The sequence below is a fragment of the Hypanus sabinus genome, chromosome 6, assembly GCF_030144855.1.
Source record: "Hypanus sabinus isolate sHypSab1 chromosome 6, sHypSab1.hap1, whole genome shotgun sequence".
In the NCBI taxonomy this organism is placed as follows: domain Eukaryota; kingdom Metazoa; phylum Chordata; class Chondrichthyes; order Myliobatiformes; family Dasyatidae; genus Hypanus; species Hypanus sabinus.
In genome coordinates this window covers 65,019,701-65,036,138 of record NC_082711.1, presented here as the reverse complement: position 1 = coordinate 65,036,138, position 16,438 = coordinate 65,019,701, and the positions used below count along the sequence as shown (strand labels likewise).

At 38.9% G+C, this 16,438-nt stretch overlaps 1 protein-coding gene across 2 annotated transcripts in view; it reads left to right on the top strand.

Moving 5' to 3' along the window:
- Window positions 1-16,438, top strand: part of ctnnal1 (catenin (cadherin-associated protein), alpha-like 1) — a 285,354-nt gene that overhangs the window by 115,508 nt on the left and 153,408 nt on the right. For both annotated transcript variants that reach the window (XM_059972319.1, XM_059972320.1), the window contains exon 2: window positions 12,182-12,371. In XM_059972319.1, the coding sequence (XP_059828302.1) occupies window positions 12,182-12,371 (190 nt within the window). The remainder of the gene's footprint in view (window positions 1-12,181; window positions 12,372-16,438) is intronic.

Sequence of the window (16,438 nt, the reverse complement as noted above, 5' to 3'; positions counted from 1 at the left end):
ACCCTGCCACGGGTAGTTTAGAGGCAGGTACATTGGGGGCTGTTAAACTCTTGGATAGGCATGTGAATGATGAAAAGATGGAGGGCTATGTAGGAGGGAATGGTTGGATTGATCTTAGAGTAGGTTAAAAGGTTGGCATGACATCGTTGGCCCAAGGGTCTGTAGTGATCTATGTTCTATATTCATTGGACCAAGTAGGAGTCTTCAGGGAGTCATTTTTCTTTATCTCTTAGTTTCTCAGCAGATCATTGTAAGTGATCTGGGAGGGTGGTAACTTTGAGAGGGTACAAATGGTTGATCCTAATTCCTCTCACTCGCACTTTGCACTTGCTATGTTTACTTCTAATTTGACTGCAGCTAACAGAGGACAAAAAGAAGTGATTTTATATCTGTGTAGTGTATGTAATTTGCTAGTTAAGGAAATTCTTTCCTTTGAAGTAGTTAAATTAGTTTTACTTCCTCTGGATAAGATCACTGGTTTAATTGTGTAGTTTCAAAAATTTAAGTGTGAAATTGAAGTAGTTGGCTAACATTCGTGTTGATAAAAGTTCAATTTTTTTTCTGTAAAATTTAACTGCTGGTTATGCACTCAGCATGAGCAAATAAGCAATTCCAGCTTCTCAACTCGGTGAATCATTGAATGCTTGTTTTACACCACTTCCCACAGCACAGCTTCAGCTGGTAATCTGCCAGCCTCTAAGCAGCAAGGATTTGGCTTTAGAATCCATGTCAGACCCAAAATATAATCTTGCTTCACACAGTCCAAGTCAAAGTTGTCATATATACCAGTACATGTATGTGCAGCTACTATGAAAATGTTAGTTGCATCATATAAACAGTATTTACAGGACAAACACAAGCATGATTCATACACAGAAATGCACACAGAATGCTGGAGGAGCTCAGCAGGCCGGGCAGCATCTATGGAAGAGGATAAAGAGTCGACGTTTCAGGACGAGACTCCTCATCAGGACTGGAAAGAAAGATGAGGAATCAGAGTAAGGAGGTGGGGGGAGGGGAGGAAGAAATGCAAGGTGGTAGGTGATGGGTGAAACTAGCCGAGAGGGAGGGGTGAAGTAAAGAGCTGGGAAGTTGATTGGTGAAAGAGATAAAGGGCTGGAGGAGGGGGATTCTGATAGGAGGGGAGGATAGAAGACCATGGAAGAAAGGAAGGAGAAGAACCAGAGGGAGGTGATGGGCAGGTGAGGAGATAAGGTGAGAGGGAAACAGGAGTGGGATTGGTGAAGGGGAGAGGGGAGCAATTACCAGAAGTTTGAGAAATCGATGTTCACTTATTGGGTTGGAGGCTACCCAGGCGGAATATAAGGTTTTGTTCCTCTAACCTGAGGGTGGCCTCATCCCGTCAGTAGACGAGGCCATTGACTGACAAGTTGGAATGGGAGTGGGAAGTAGAATTGAAATGGGTGACCACTGGGAGATCCCTCTTTTTCCGTTGGATGGAGCATAGGTGCTCGGCAAAGCTGTCGGGTCTCACTGCTATACAGGAGGCCACACCGGGCGCATCGAATACAGTAGATGACACCAATAGAGTCACAGGTGAACTGTCATCTCACCTGGAAGGACTGTTTGGGGCCCTATATGGTAGTGAGGGAGGAGGTGTAGGGACAGGTGTGGCACTTGTTCTGCATACGAGGTAACTGCCAGGAGGGAGTTGAGTGGGAAAGGATGAGTGAACAAGTGAATATAAATTGTACACAATTTGCGCAGGAAAAACATATAATTAGAACAATAAAGTTAATTTTCCCTCAGAGTGTTGAAATTGGCCACAGTGATACTAAACTTTAGTGATTAGGATTTGATTATACACAGAAACACACACAAAATGCTATTAAAGAACTGAATTCTTGCAGGGAAGTAGCTGTTCTTGAACCTAGAGGTGTGTGACTTTAGACGCTGCCCAATGGTAGCAGCAAGAAGATGGCATGACTCAGATAGTGGGGATCTTTGATGGATGTTGCCTGTTGCCGCCATTGAAGATGGATGGTGTTGAGGGATGTCCCATGATGCAATTGGGCAGTGTACCCAACTCTCTGCAGCTTCTTTTGTTCCTGCACATTTGAATTTGCCTTGCCAGAACATGATGCACAGAAAAAGAGTGTTGCTTTGCTGTTTGCAACTTTGTATTAAACCAAATCCATCCATTCCACTGGATCCAATGCATGTTAACAATTCCAATGCTTATTTGCAAGGACAGTTTAATTTGAGGGGTGGAAACGTGATTTATTTTAGTCTGGGGACATCAACTGAGTATGCGAGCATTCAAAGTTTGAAGTAAAATTTATTATCAGAGTACATACATGTCACCACATACAATCCTGAGATTCTTTTTCCTGTGCTATACCCTTTTGTTCAAGAGCCTGATAGTTGAGGAGTAGTAATTGATGGTGTGAGTCCTGAGATACGTGTACCTTCTACATGAAGGCAAAAGCAAGAAAAGAGTCGGTTCTGGTGGTGAGAATCTTTGCTGATTGATGCTGCTTTTCTGCGGCAATGTTTCACGTAGATGTGCTCATTGATTGGGGGGGATTTCCCTGTGATGTACTAGGCTGAATCCACTACATTTTGTAGGACTTACTGCTCAAGGGCATCGGTGTTCCCATACCAGGCTGTAATGTAGCCAGTCAGCACACTTTCCACCATGCAATTATAGAAGTTTGCCAAGGTTTTTGATGACATGCCAAATCTCTGCAGACTCCTGATATGTTGCAGCAGTGAGCAAAAGGCTTATCTTGTACTGGTGCTTCTGTGTTCCCAGTTCACTCAATGTGATGTGGCTACTAGACAGTTTCCTGGTGTAATGAGAAGTGCTGCAAACCATTATAAGTAATGGAATAGGCAAAGGGATTGAGTATCTATAATCAAGGATAAGGAGAGGACAGCAATTGCGACATGTACCATTGGGATAAACCTGATACAAAGAATTGGGAGGGAGCATTGCGAAAACACCCGTATTTAGATATGCACTGCGGTCAGGAGCAACACTTCAGTTCCTCCTGACACTATATTCAGTGAGAACACAAAATGCTGGCAGAACTCAGCAAGCCAGACAGCATCAATGGGAGGACGCAGTGACGACGTTTCGGGCCAAAACCCTTCATCAGGAGGGTACGCTATATTCAGTGAGCCTATTTTGAGAAAAAGATGTGGTTTAGGTCCTGGCGTTCAATTAAGAACTTACAGTATGCAATGGCTCAACTCACTACAAACCAACTAGCAAAGGGACATCAAACGCATGTCAATTCAGGTGGCGGCATTACAGTTCTGGCAGAATATATTCTGCTGGCCGCATTGGACATTTGTAGCTGGCATTTTTTTTCCTGTTAAACAAGCGAAGCACCATTTGAAATCCCAGGTCCATAGATCCTCCCAGTCTTCTCAGCCAGATATCCAAAGAAACCATTGAGCTTTCATGCTCAGAGTGTTTAGCTGCACAATTAGTCACTTCAAAATAATTCTTATGCAGATTACTTCGAAATATTTCACCTTTCCACTCATAGGTAAGTAGACTGCATGGGTAGAAGCAGAGTGAAAAAGCAAAGGATTTTATGTAATTTTAAGATGACATGAAAAGAAAAATGACTTTTGCCAAACTATTGAAACAAATGCTATCCTGTACTGATTCCTAATTAGTTGGTCTTTATAGGAACCAAAAGTTGGTGCTTCTTGAATGTTATTTTAAATAATTGAAAATATTAATTTTTGTAGTTCATCCAAAACCTTGTGAATGAAGCCAAAAATATTATAAATTCCCACACCATCTTCAAATTAAAATTAAGTTAATTCTTCGGTTTAATGAATCACAAAGCATTCTAAAAGTCTTTCTCATTTTCACTCTCCACTTTTAAGTGGTGCTGAAACTTCTGTCTTTAAATGGCTGTTAATTGGTATTATCTCTTTATCATGACTGTTTCTTTGATCAATTGGAAGTCTCTACCAAATCTCTACTTGTGAAAGAAAGCAGCAATTGCCCTCCTCACCGGACTGGGCATTCTTCAGGTTTCCCAGCAAGGAGCCCAAAATGTAGAATTCCAGAATGAGTCAAACCATTGTTTTCCGGAGTTGTCTCAACCCAAGCTGTTTTTGTATTCAATTTCCTCAGAAATCATAAAACCCCCAGCAACGCACAAAATGCTGGAGGAAGTCAGCAGGTCAGGCAACATTCAGAGAAATGAATAAACAGTTAACATTTCAGGGTGAGACCCTTCTTCAAGACTGGAAAGGAAGAGGGAAAGATGCCAGAATAAAAAGGTGGGGAGAGGGGTAGGAGGATAGCTAGAAGAATGATCGGTGAAGCCAGATAGGTAGGAGAGGCAAAGGGATGGAGTTAAAGGAACCTGGTAGGAGAGGAGAGTGGACCAAAGAAGGAGGGGACGCAGGGGGAGGTGATAGGCAGGTGAGAAGAGGTAAGAAGCCAATAGATTGGGGATTAGAAGAAGCAGAGAAGGGGAAGAAAATTGTGTTTTAATGGAAGGGGGAATCGATATTCATTGCATCAGGTTGGAGGCTACCCGGACAGAATACAAGGAGTTGCTCCTCCATCCCGAGGGTGGCCTCATCATGGCACAAGAGGAGGCAGTGGACCGACATGTCAAAATGGGAATGGGAAAGGGAGGTAGAACATTTGGTCCCTGGGAAATTCCACTTTACGCGGATAGAACAGAGATGCTCGATGAAGCGGTCCATCAATTAAATCTGACTTGGTCTTTGATGATTTTGATCCTGATCATTTTCAAATATTTGGGTGTCAACTAGGTTCCCTTACTACTTACATCTCTCTGAGAAATTTACTGTTTGCAGACTATCAGCTTATTTACCTGCCATTTTCCAGCCAAGCTGAGAAACTTGTTTGCATTGTGTGTCTGTTTTGATTTTTGCACCATGAAAATTGATCTGTTCCCAAATGGGGATAGGCTACACTAACCGTTAGCTCAAGAAAATTAGCCAGCTGCCAAACCGAGCACTTATTGTTGTGAATCAAGCTTGTGTTGATCAGTTGTTTTCTTTGTCATTTTTATACCTTGTAATCATAACTTTATTGTGGTCTATGTGCATTTGGATCTCTCTATTCCAAAGTCCAATCCTTGTTAGACACTCTCAGTTCAACCAATTTCAATAAAGCTGTGTTTCCACAAGCATGCAATTTAAAGCTATAAAGGTCCTGCCGAAAACAGGGTTCAATTCCCACTGTAAGGAGTTTGTGCACTTCCCCTCTGACCATATGGGTTTCTTCCAAACATTCTGGTTTGTTCCCACATTCCAAGAAGATGTACGGATTAGGGTTAGTTGTGGGCATGATATGTCAACGCTGGGAGATCTGAGGGCTTGTGGGCTGACCCCAGCACATTCTCAGACTGTGTTGGTTGTTGACACAAATGATGCATTTCATTGATGTTTTGAGGTTCAGGTGACAAATAAAGCTAATCTTTACCTTTCTTTAATTTATCTACTTTCTGGCTCTTCTGGAGCTCCTCGCTCCCTCCTACTCTACATGTAGTCAGCAGCATCCGACCTTCACTCTAACCCTTTCATTTCCTCCCTCTGCTCCCTCATTCATTTCCCAATCACTGACCACAGCCCTGACAGATTCCAGGCCCTTGACATCACTTGGTGGCATCTGATCTTCACTTTAAATCTTTACCCAGGCACCCCCATTTCCCACTTGATCAGTAATTCCCTTGCCATTCACCTCCTTACTATTCCCATGGCCAAGGGTTAGCCACTTTCCTTCTCGCACTCTGCATTGACAGAATACATTTTCTAATTTCCTTCTGTAAAGGTAGTTAGCAGCAGTCAATATCTGAAGCCTTGGGCACCACTGAAATAGTAACCATAACCTGAGTAGTTGACACACTGCTCAGCCGCTGTTTAATATGCCACTGAATTGCCTGCCTGTGCTCTCCAGTTGTCAGAATATATCAGTGATGATAAACAGATAAAATGGATAAACTATGCTGTTAATCTTTGCAGTTCACTATTTTTGATCCAGCCATGTTGGTGAAATAATTGTTTATCAAATGCATTTTTATCATGGTGAAACATTTTGATATTAGCATCTCACCATCACCTTTCATTATTTTCCGTGAGTTAAAAACATGTTTTTGTTGAATACTGTAAATTGCTTGCTGGAAGTAGTGTAGTTGGGTGCATTTTTGAAAAATTCTCTCTTGCTTGTTGCTGTAATATATTCCTAGTACACCAAGAATTCCCAATAAAAGGAAAATGTTAAAAGATACTTATGGTTAATAGGAGTGAAAATCAAATTAGATAAATAGACATTCATTCAGTAAAATTAATTTTGGCAAAATGGGTTAAATTTTAAAGAAGTAAAAGCAATTTGCCACTCTTAATGGATAACACTTGCCAAATTTGTTGGCTCTGCTGTTTTCAAAGTGTTCTGAATGATTTTATAATCTGTGTAATTGCTTAACTTTTACTGTGAGATCAAAGGATAACGGATAATTGAGGAATTAACTGTGGGAAGAATTTTACGTAAAAGTAAAATAATTTGAGTAGCATGCAAGTTTAATCTTTCAGTAGTGTTTGAGGTTTTATTGCTATATACACTAGCACACATGCACATGAGTGCAGCTGTTAGCTTGTGTTACAATAAGGGGAGACAATGCCAATTAAAGTGGATTTTTTTGCTCTGGTTGAATTACTTTTCATTGTGCAGACAAATTGGATTAAAGAAAAACAAGATTGGTGCTATGATAATGTTCAAGAAGCTTTGAGCTAGACATGGAAAATGATAAAGTTGGTCCATGAACTAGGGCCTTAAATGGAGCAACGTGGATTTCAATTGCCTATGACTACACCTGGGAGTGGTAGATTGGGAGCAGTTGCCAGGGTGAGGAAACATCTGATTAGTGGGAGGCATTTAAAAGCAAATTACTAAGAGTTCAGCATGTCCTTATAATGATAAAAGGCAAGGATGGTAAGTTTAGGAAGCCTTGCTTGACAAAGGATATTGAACATTTGATTAAGGAAAATAATTAAGTGCATAGCAAAGATGTATTAAAAGATTTACTTGAGATTTATAGGGTACAGTATATAGTAGAAAACTCAAGGATGAAGTTAGGAAAATTTGAGAAAGAAATTAGGAAAATCAAGAAGGGCCAAGAAAGGATGTTGTCAAAGATGATTAGGAGAACTCTAAATCCTTTCATAAGTAAAAAAAGAAAGAGGATACCTAAGGAAAGAGTAATTTCCCTCAGGGACTTGAAGTAATTTATGCATAGTTTGGATATATGAACAAAATCCTAAATGAACACTACTCATCAGTATTCACCAGGATGAAGTCCTTGGAAACTGAAGGCTGGAGAACTAAGGGAGGTGGTGATCTTCCGATATTCTGGAACATGTCTGTAACGTGAAGGGGAAGTGCTACAAATATGGAACACATTAAAGGTGGATAAATCTCCAGGACCTGATGGGATCTGTTCCAAGATCTGTTCCAAGATATTAAGGGAAGTGAGGGAGGAGAACTTTGCATCTTTATTAGAAGATTAGAAGACTAATATTGCCTTTTGTTTAGAAAGGGCAACCATGGTGAACAGGAAAATTATGGGCCAGTGAGCCTTGCATCAGTGTAGAGAAATTGTTGGGGAAGATCTTGAAGGTTAGGAATTTATGTTCACATGGAAAAATAGGAACTGATTCATCAGTATGGTTTTCTGTAGGGAAGTTCAAGTCTCTTGGATTTGACTGTGACTTTTGATAAGGTAACTAAGAAATTAATGAAGGGAGGATAGTAGATGCGGTTTATGTGAACTTTAGTAAGGCTTTTAACAAGGCCACGAATGTGGACTGGTACAGAAGGTTAAGGCACAAGAGATCCAAGCTGGCAATCTGGATGGAAAATTAGGTTTGTGCAAAGAGGCAGATGATAATGCTGGATGGTAATTACACCACCAAATGCAACTTTTCTTCCCCTACACTTTGCATCATTCAAATGAACCTTAGCCCCATGTGTGTCCGTTCATTCTTCATCTCAACTAACCGTTACTGCACCCACATCCTACCTATGCAACACTTGTTTCTTTTTTTAAAAATATTTCTCACTATTCCTAAAAAGTCTTTCCAGGTAAGCAGCAATCTCTAGTAGGTACTATTCTAGTGTACCCCATGTGGTAATCACGTTGTGCTCTCCTCTGCATCCATGGAATCAACTAGAGATTGGGTGACTCCCTCAGTCCTGAGCCCAGGAGCAGCTCTGATGTTCCTGTCACCCATCATTTCAATTTTCAGTCCCACCCAACAGTGATCTCTCTCTCTCTCTCTCAGTAGATCTCTCCATCACTGCAAATAAGCTCAATGCAAAAGCTTAAGGAGCAGCCCCTCATCTTCTGCCTGGATAGGACTTATGTATTGAATTTTACAATCAATGCTTAACCATTTTTTTCTCTCTGTCCACAGAGGTAGCTGTACCCCACAGTTTCACTATGTTTATTTTTTTCTTTTTTAGGATTTTAAAGCAATTGTTCCCTTGGCAACTTTCTTCTGCACCATAGAACAAACATCTCCATTCTCCCAGTAATTACTCTCTCACATTTCTAGTTACTGTGGAGGGTCTTTAATCTGAAATCTTGGCTGTTTCACTCCATGGATATTTACTGACTTGCTGAGTGCTTCCAATGTGGTGGGATTTTATTTTGGATTTCAAGAGTCCACAGGTTTATACCTTGAACTGAACTAATCTGTTGGTCAGTAAATTTTTTCAGAGCGTGAATCTTGATTAGCATCTTAACAAGCTGAAGGGTTTATTATGAGTCTTGCTGAAGGGCCTCAGCCCGAAGTGTCCTCTGTGCACTTTTCCATAGATGCTGCCTGGCCTGCTGAGTTCCTCCAGCATTATGTGTGTGTTGCTTGGTTATTATGAGGAGCTTCTTTCTGTACTATGTAGCACCAATCACTGTTGGCACACAAGAGAATCCCAGTATTGGAACCCGGAGCAGAAAACAACCTGCCGGAGGAGATTATAGTGCATTTAGTTGATACCTGAGTTTATAGTCTGTTTATAAAAAGGCAAGTGCTGTTGTAACCTGCTACTGGCAACATACGTGCTTTGCTAATGCACAATGCTTGTGTCACATGCCGTTGCCGACTTATCTGCTTCGCACAGCCCGCAAAGAGCTTTCAAAGGGCTTGTGCTGCCTTTAGTGGAATTGATACGTCTAGCACCTAATCTTGTAAGTTACAAGTAGAAGCCAACGCAAAATATTTGGATTTTCACTATCTGAAAGTTGGCAGTAAACCTGTTCATCAGCTCATGCGGTACAGGTTATTGAGTTCCTGCCACCTGCACTACTAACTAGTCCGCAAGATAGTGAAGATAGGCGTACAGAGATTGGTGCTCTTAATCATTTGGCAGTGGCTCTCCAAGTGCTGAAAGGAGCAATAAATAGTCAGATTTTGAACAGAGAAATTGGCCGAAATTTAGTAAAAGATAGAAGAGCAGGGTGGAATAGAGCAAGCTGGGGAATATAGGCCAAAGACGAGGAAATCTGCAGATGCTGGAAATTCAACACAACACACACAAAATGCTGGTGGAACACAGCAGGCCAGGCAGCATCTATAGGGAGAAGTGCTGTCGACGTTTCAGACTGAGACCCTTCGTCAGGATGAAGGTCGACAGCGCTTCTCTCTATAGATGCTGCCTGGCCTGCTGTGTTCCACCAGCATTTTGTGTGTGTTGTTGTTGGGGAATATAGGGTTTTAGTTGATCTAGAACACCTACCAGTATGATTTTCCTTGAGATCTTTGTAAATTTAATGGCCTAATGGTGTTAAAATGTCAAAGGATTTACCCACTGTTGGAGAGCAGCTTCAGTCAATCGTCATCTTAACAGCCTATACTTCCCATTTCACTACTACCAAGTTCTAAATCAGATGAGTTCAACAACTTGTTTGAAACTTTATAGTTCCTTTTGCAGAGCACCAGGGTAGATTGAAAATATTCTAACACAACTGAGGTTGTGATCTCAGTGAACATGCAGGATAAATTTTGTTGAGACAATTCTGACATAATTTATCCTGCGTGTTCCATTACATGCAAGAGCTAAATTCCCCAGCAGTTGCTTCCCTTGAAAAAGGTAACAATTTTATTAAAGGTTAATTAAAAATGCTCATTTAAAAGTCTGCAAATACAAGGAATGAAAGCTAAATAATAACCAAATGGGTAATTAATGTGTTTAAAGGCTCATTTGGCGTTTTTCATTATCAATGCAATATCTCGCTCTGTAAGCAAAACAAGCTTCAGGGTTAAATGTTGAAATAGTGTATCATGCTGTTTTCCATTATTAGATTACTAACAAATGGTAAATGGTTTAGCAGACCAACAATTGCAAGATTACACTGAATTGGTATAAAAAGTTAATTAGAATTGTTATAATCTACAATCCCTCTTTTTTTGCTATGCTTGGACATGATTGCTGAATTATATTTATACTAAGTCATTTTTGATATCAATTTACTCTATTTAAAGTATTCTGCATTTTCCCCTTCTTGGAGAAATCCTATATTTCTTCCATGTTATTTTCATGCTAATCCAATATTTCTTCTGGGTTGGCCTTTATTTAGGTCTTTTAAAGGGCACATCACTTAAATAATTGGATGTTTTAAAAATACTGGATAAGGTGAAGAGTCAGTGGAGAGGGCATTTCTGATATGTGTATGTTTTGCTTGCTTTGTTTCTGCATTCTTTAGCCTTTCAAAGATGTCAGTTTAATTTTTGACTTGTCAGACTGTTGAGACAATGTTTCATTATTGAAAGTGCTTGATTCAATTTGTGTCAGATTGTTACCGTTCGTTTAACTGTTTTCTGAGGCAAAGTAAGGCCTTTCCACATCCTCTACCTTTCTGCACCTCAGGCATGTTTTGTTGATCTTTAATTAATAGAGCTGAAGGTGAAGTTGGATGAAACAGAGGCCATGGGTCTTTTTGCTTTATTGAATTACATGTGTGTGTGAGTGTGTGTGAAAAATATTTATGTGTGTGGGTGTGTGTATATACACACACACTAATAATTTGTGGCTACAATGATTATTTTTTTTGGGAGCAGTCACTGAAAAGGAAATCATGACTTCTGTGCTGTGTGTCATTTCTAGATTTTAGCTGCCAAGCTGTCAGGCATGTAAAAATACACAAAGGTGTGAAATTGTTCAAATGGTAACATTCAGTTGATTTTGCTGTAACTTTAATCATATTTCATAACTCTGTTGCAATTTTAAAAGAAAGATTATCGCACCAGAGAAAGATATGATTTACTGTGTGATATTCAGATATTCATCGTGGTATCTATGATTTAAGTCACAAAGTTTAATTGTGTTCTGAAGTAGCTTGGTACTTTTGTTTCTTAATGCTTTTACTATTAGCTTATTAGCAATCTTACCAAGTTAATTGTGGTTTGTTTCTATTAACACTTAATAAACGGGAGTTTAGTTAGTTCAAATTATTTCAATATTTAGTTGTCTGTTAGATTGCAAGAAACTTTCAGCTTTGTCAATGCATTTTTTGCATGAATTAGTTAATTAGGCAGCAGAGAATTGCAACTGAACCGCAGTTCTTCCATTTCTTCGGTCAGTAGATAACAGGGACCAGTTTCTGCTCATCTGAAAACAGAACAGGCTGGATTGTATCAGTGGAGAGAGCAAACAAGTTAATTTTCTTCTATGGACCATCTATCCATACTGAAAAATAATAGCAATAGAAGTATCTGAAACTTAAACCTAGTTTGGTTGCGGTAGGTGGGATGACAGATGGTACACAAGACGCACACACACACACACACACACACACACACACACACACACACACACACACAGTGCCTTGAGGTACATTATGCGGTCCATTGTACAATTTTGCCAATATCCTTTCTTGTTCCGCTACTGAGAACTGATGGCTTCTGTTATCAAATTGTCACTTAAATGTTCTAGAACTTTACATGCAATGAAAGAGTTACGTAGAATTACTTCAGATTTCGCAAATTTACTCATGGTGAATTCCCAAACCACCTGGAAGTCATTCTTAATTGATATTTTGTCTATTTGCTCTAATTCAGTTTTAATCTGTGCCATGAACTCAGATGCATATTTAGACAGAATGAAAATATCTATAATGGATTTTCAAATAATAGTTTGATTTTTCTCCTTCACTGGTTATAGATTACAACACTTATCAACCATAAAGAAAAACCAAAGAAATCTGAGAAAACTTGGCGTGCAATTCAACGAGTTGGGCAAGCAGTGAGTCTGGCTGTTGGAAGATTTGTCAATGTCGGGGAAGCCATTGCGTGTGAAAATGAAGAGTTAAAAGAAGAAATGTACTTTGCCTGTCAGGAGGCACGGCGGGCAGGTAGGTTTCGTCCAGTGTTCCTCCCAATTTCATTTACAAAGGGAAATATCCCTACAGAGGAACCATGCATAGCGTTAATAATGAGTTATTTATTGGCTTGAAGAGATGCTTATTAGATTCATGAAAAAAGTGTGAGCGTAGCCTCCTTTTTTCTTTTTCAAACATCTTGTTCATCATTCTCTTTCTGAATGAATTCACCCGTTCTAATTCAATATTCTTCTTAAATCTTCATTATTTATTAAGACTTAATTGTATTATTCTTTTTCAACAACACCCCATTATGGCAGAATTGTCGCATTCCACTTCCAGGACTGAAATAAGCCAAAAGGAATTCTGAGCAGAAGCCAGCTAGAGATCAGGCCTTTAGATGCCTTATTTTCAGGGCCAGTGTAGTATCACTGCAAATCACCCTTCTTTTAATCTCTTCTCGGTTCTAAAAGTTCAGTTCTTCTCTGAGTAGGTCCAATGTTAAATGCAGTTTTTACTAGGATTAATGTAAATTGTGCCATAATGCCAATGATGGCAATGTGATGATTTCCCACCCATATTGTGTTTAGGCTTCTATACTCCAGTTTCAATATAGCATAATGATTTTCATTCCTATCAGTATTTTTGCCCTATGCTTTTATGTAGTGCTGGGTAACATGTGTCACATAACAACAACATTTTGTGCCATGGTGAATTGTATATTTATTCTAGGTTGTCATCCCAGAATCCTTTGAATGTAATGTAATCTATTAGAAAAGTTTGATCTCTTAGAAGTATTTCTAAGGTTTAGCCAATTTGTTTCGTGATTAAAAGGTATTTTTGGTAAAAGGCAGAGAACTTTCACTCTTGTTCTCTCTTTTCATGTTTCACTGCAGAAAGGATGAATTGATCATTGGTCTGCTTTGCCGTTTTCAGTACAGAATGGCTGCTGCTTTTGACAGTTAGGTAACTGAGAAGTAATTCACTGTGAACAGGCTGCTTCAGGATGCTGCCTCATGGTGATACAAAACACATACTTCTTCCCTACTTTCATTCTGTCTCATTCACATTTCCTATATCCCTTGCACAGCAGTAAGTGAGTCTCTCCTGTGCGGACATATTCCCATTTGTTCCATCTATCATGATTCTTCTTTAATGTGCAATGTAAGTATAGGTAGTGTCTTAAGACAGTATTTGGTTCGTGAGAACACGAGAGATTGCAAATCTGGAGTAGTACACAATATGCAGGAGGAACTCAGCAGGTCAGTCAGCATCTGTGGAGGGAAATGAACAGTTAACGTTTCATGTGTAGATCATTCATTAGGACTTTTCATGCTGATGATGGGCCTTGGCCTGAAATGTTGACCTGCCTGATCTGCTGCATTCCTCCCGCATTTTGTGTGCTGCTGTTTGGTTCATGAACTTAGTAAAATTCATCTGTTATGGTTGATGTTCTCATTTGAGTTGATGGTTATGGGGGTGGGGGGGGAGGAGGAATTGGATGTTGCTTGACAGTTTTCAATATCATCTATCAATTCTTGAATTGATCACTTTAATGTTTTCACTTGAATCAATCAACATGTTTACATTTATTACCCTTATTTGAAAACACTTTACTTTAAAAGTGTTTATCTTTAAAAGTATGGTGTACCACAGCATTGTTCAGGGGTAGAAGGATCTATTCAGCAAATATACATTGGCATGTATATCATTGACCTGGCTGAAATAACCTGGCATGATTTCGCTTCCAGTGAACTGTGTTCTTGCTGTTTGTCTAAGTGGCACTGGAAAGATTTATAGTCTGTAGTCTGTAACATCAATTGCCCATGTTAATATTAGAAGCAGCATGAAATTTGAGCGCAATACATTGATTGCATTAGCTTAAATGCTTGTCTGATTGATAAATGTTATTTCGATACAACTTTTTTCTTAAAAAATATTGACTTCTACCTTTAAATAAAAGTTGCTGTCTTCACCAGAATGGTTGTTTAAACTGATGCAATTCTAATTCTGTAGCCCAGATTTTAATTATTGCATCTCCAGATAATGATTTCTTTTATAGTGTGTGCAGAGATCAAGGAAATTTTGGGTTGTCAGAACCAGCGACACTTAACTGAAGTCAGTCATATTTATGATTTAAATAAAAATGCTGTTGAGATGTTAGTCATTCATGTACTGAATTTTAAAAAGACAAATACAGACTCAAAAATCAAGCAATGGTATAACAAGAGGAAAATCTATTACTTTAGAAATTGAAAGAGAATAACAAATAGAGCTGTTAAACTGAGAAGTAGTAAATTTGTGTTACTCATTTTATTCCCAGCTGTATTTATGATGAATTACCAGCTATTTATCTGAAGAATCCTGTGCCTCTGACTTTGATATGAACATGATTGAAGCTGAACAGTCATTTATGAATTGAAAATAAAATATTGCTTTGTTGCTACTGTTTGGCATGCTCAGAAATCTCCCACAACCTTTAAAGCAATTTGCAATTTTGCCAGGAGCAGCTGTGCTCAGTTGGATATAGATAATTTTACCTGTATAGGGAAATGACCTTTCAGCACATCCATAGTTAAAATTTGTTATAATTTGTTGATCAAAGGCGACATTTTGGATCTATCTTCATGGTCTGCATGTGGCGTGTGACAGATTCGCTATGTGTTGCAGTGAAATTGATTCCTGAAGCATCATTGATGGGGCAGCTGCTGGAGCTCAGAGCTGATTAACATTGATAAAGGTTTGAACAGCAGTTGAAATAAATAGTGTTACTAGCTACCAAACAGGAAACAACATTACAGGGGAAATATAGCTCAAACATCCGAGCCAGATTTTAAATCTATTAAATAGCACTTGACGTGTTTGAAATTAATTCGCCAGGTTATTGTTATTTTTTGCTTTTCTCCTTTTAAGAAGGCACCACTGAATCTACGCAATCTTTTTGATCAGCAGTTAGGAAGATTGATGTTTCAGTTGTGTGCCAGTGGATGCACTTTTTTCTGCTGTCCACCTACAGATCAATGCTAAATTAAAGGTCCTTTTCTTTTGCTTGAAACAATCTGATAAGTAATCTGCTAAATTAGTCAAGAAAATTTTATTGATTATTTTAAAATTTTTAAAATACTTAGTGGAATTTGGGGGTGGAGCTAAATACTCAATGTTACCCATCTATTGCAAAGATCATTGGATCACATCAAATCCAATTTTAACTACTTTTCCAAGTTGACAAGGAGTTTTTTCAAAAATATAGCATTGCATTCATTTGGATTGTGGAACATCATACACTAGCCTGAAAACTTTTTCTGCCATTAGAACATTAAAATAAGTAATATTTGTTGGGAAAGTAAAGGCAAAGCAGAATGTGGAGGGGCCCAACAGCTAAAATCAGCAAACTGATTTCTACGATTTCTGACTGGGAATAAAATCAAGTCTCATAAACTTTCAAATTAAATTAAGCTGAAACCATCACAAAAGGGAATGTCCATAGGTTTCAGAGTTCTCCAGAGTTCTGTGAGAAATGTGCTAAAAGCATGTCAGTGGTTTTGTATATTTGCAACTTTCGGGTATGAACTGGGTTTAATGTTGATTGTCTCCATTTTAATTTTCATGGTTAAAGAAACAGGCAGCCTGCTACTCTTCAGATAACTTAATGATATTGATGATGGGGTTAGCTATTTATTTTACTGATTTTAAAATTTGTTTTACTGATGTATTAGCAACATATCACGTAGAACCTCTAATAGAGCTTTGCTCATGTGTTGTTTGGTGTACACGTGGCAAAAAAACTACTTTTGTCCGTTTTATTACCTTCCATCTTTTTTGACCTTTATAAAATACTGTGAAAGTCTCTTTTCTGATGTATTGCAGAGATAGTTACCTTTTGAAAACTCCTTCCATTTCTTGTGAGTCTGTACTCTATTTTTCAATCTTTGAAGAGAGCTTCTCTTGAGATGCACTTCAGTTCTTAATAATCCAGGATTTCTTCTGACTTCATTCTAGCGAGAATAAAAATGTGGTGTTGTGGCGACCCACTTCCTAGCGCACTCGAACCGGCTCACAAATAGCCAGCGCGCTGGCACGAAGGCCAGTCCCAAAAGGGC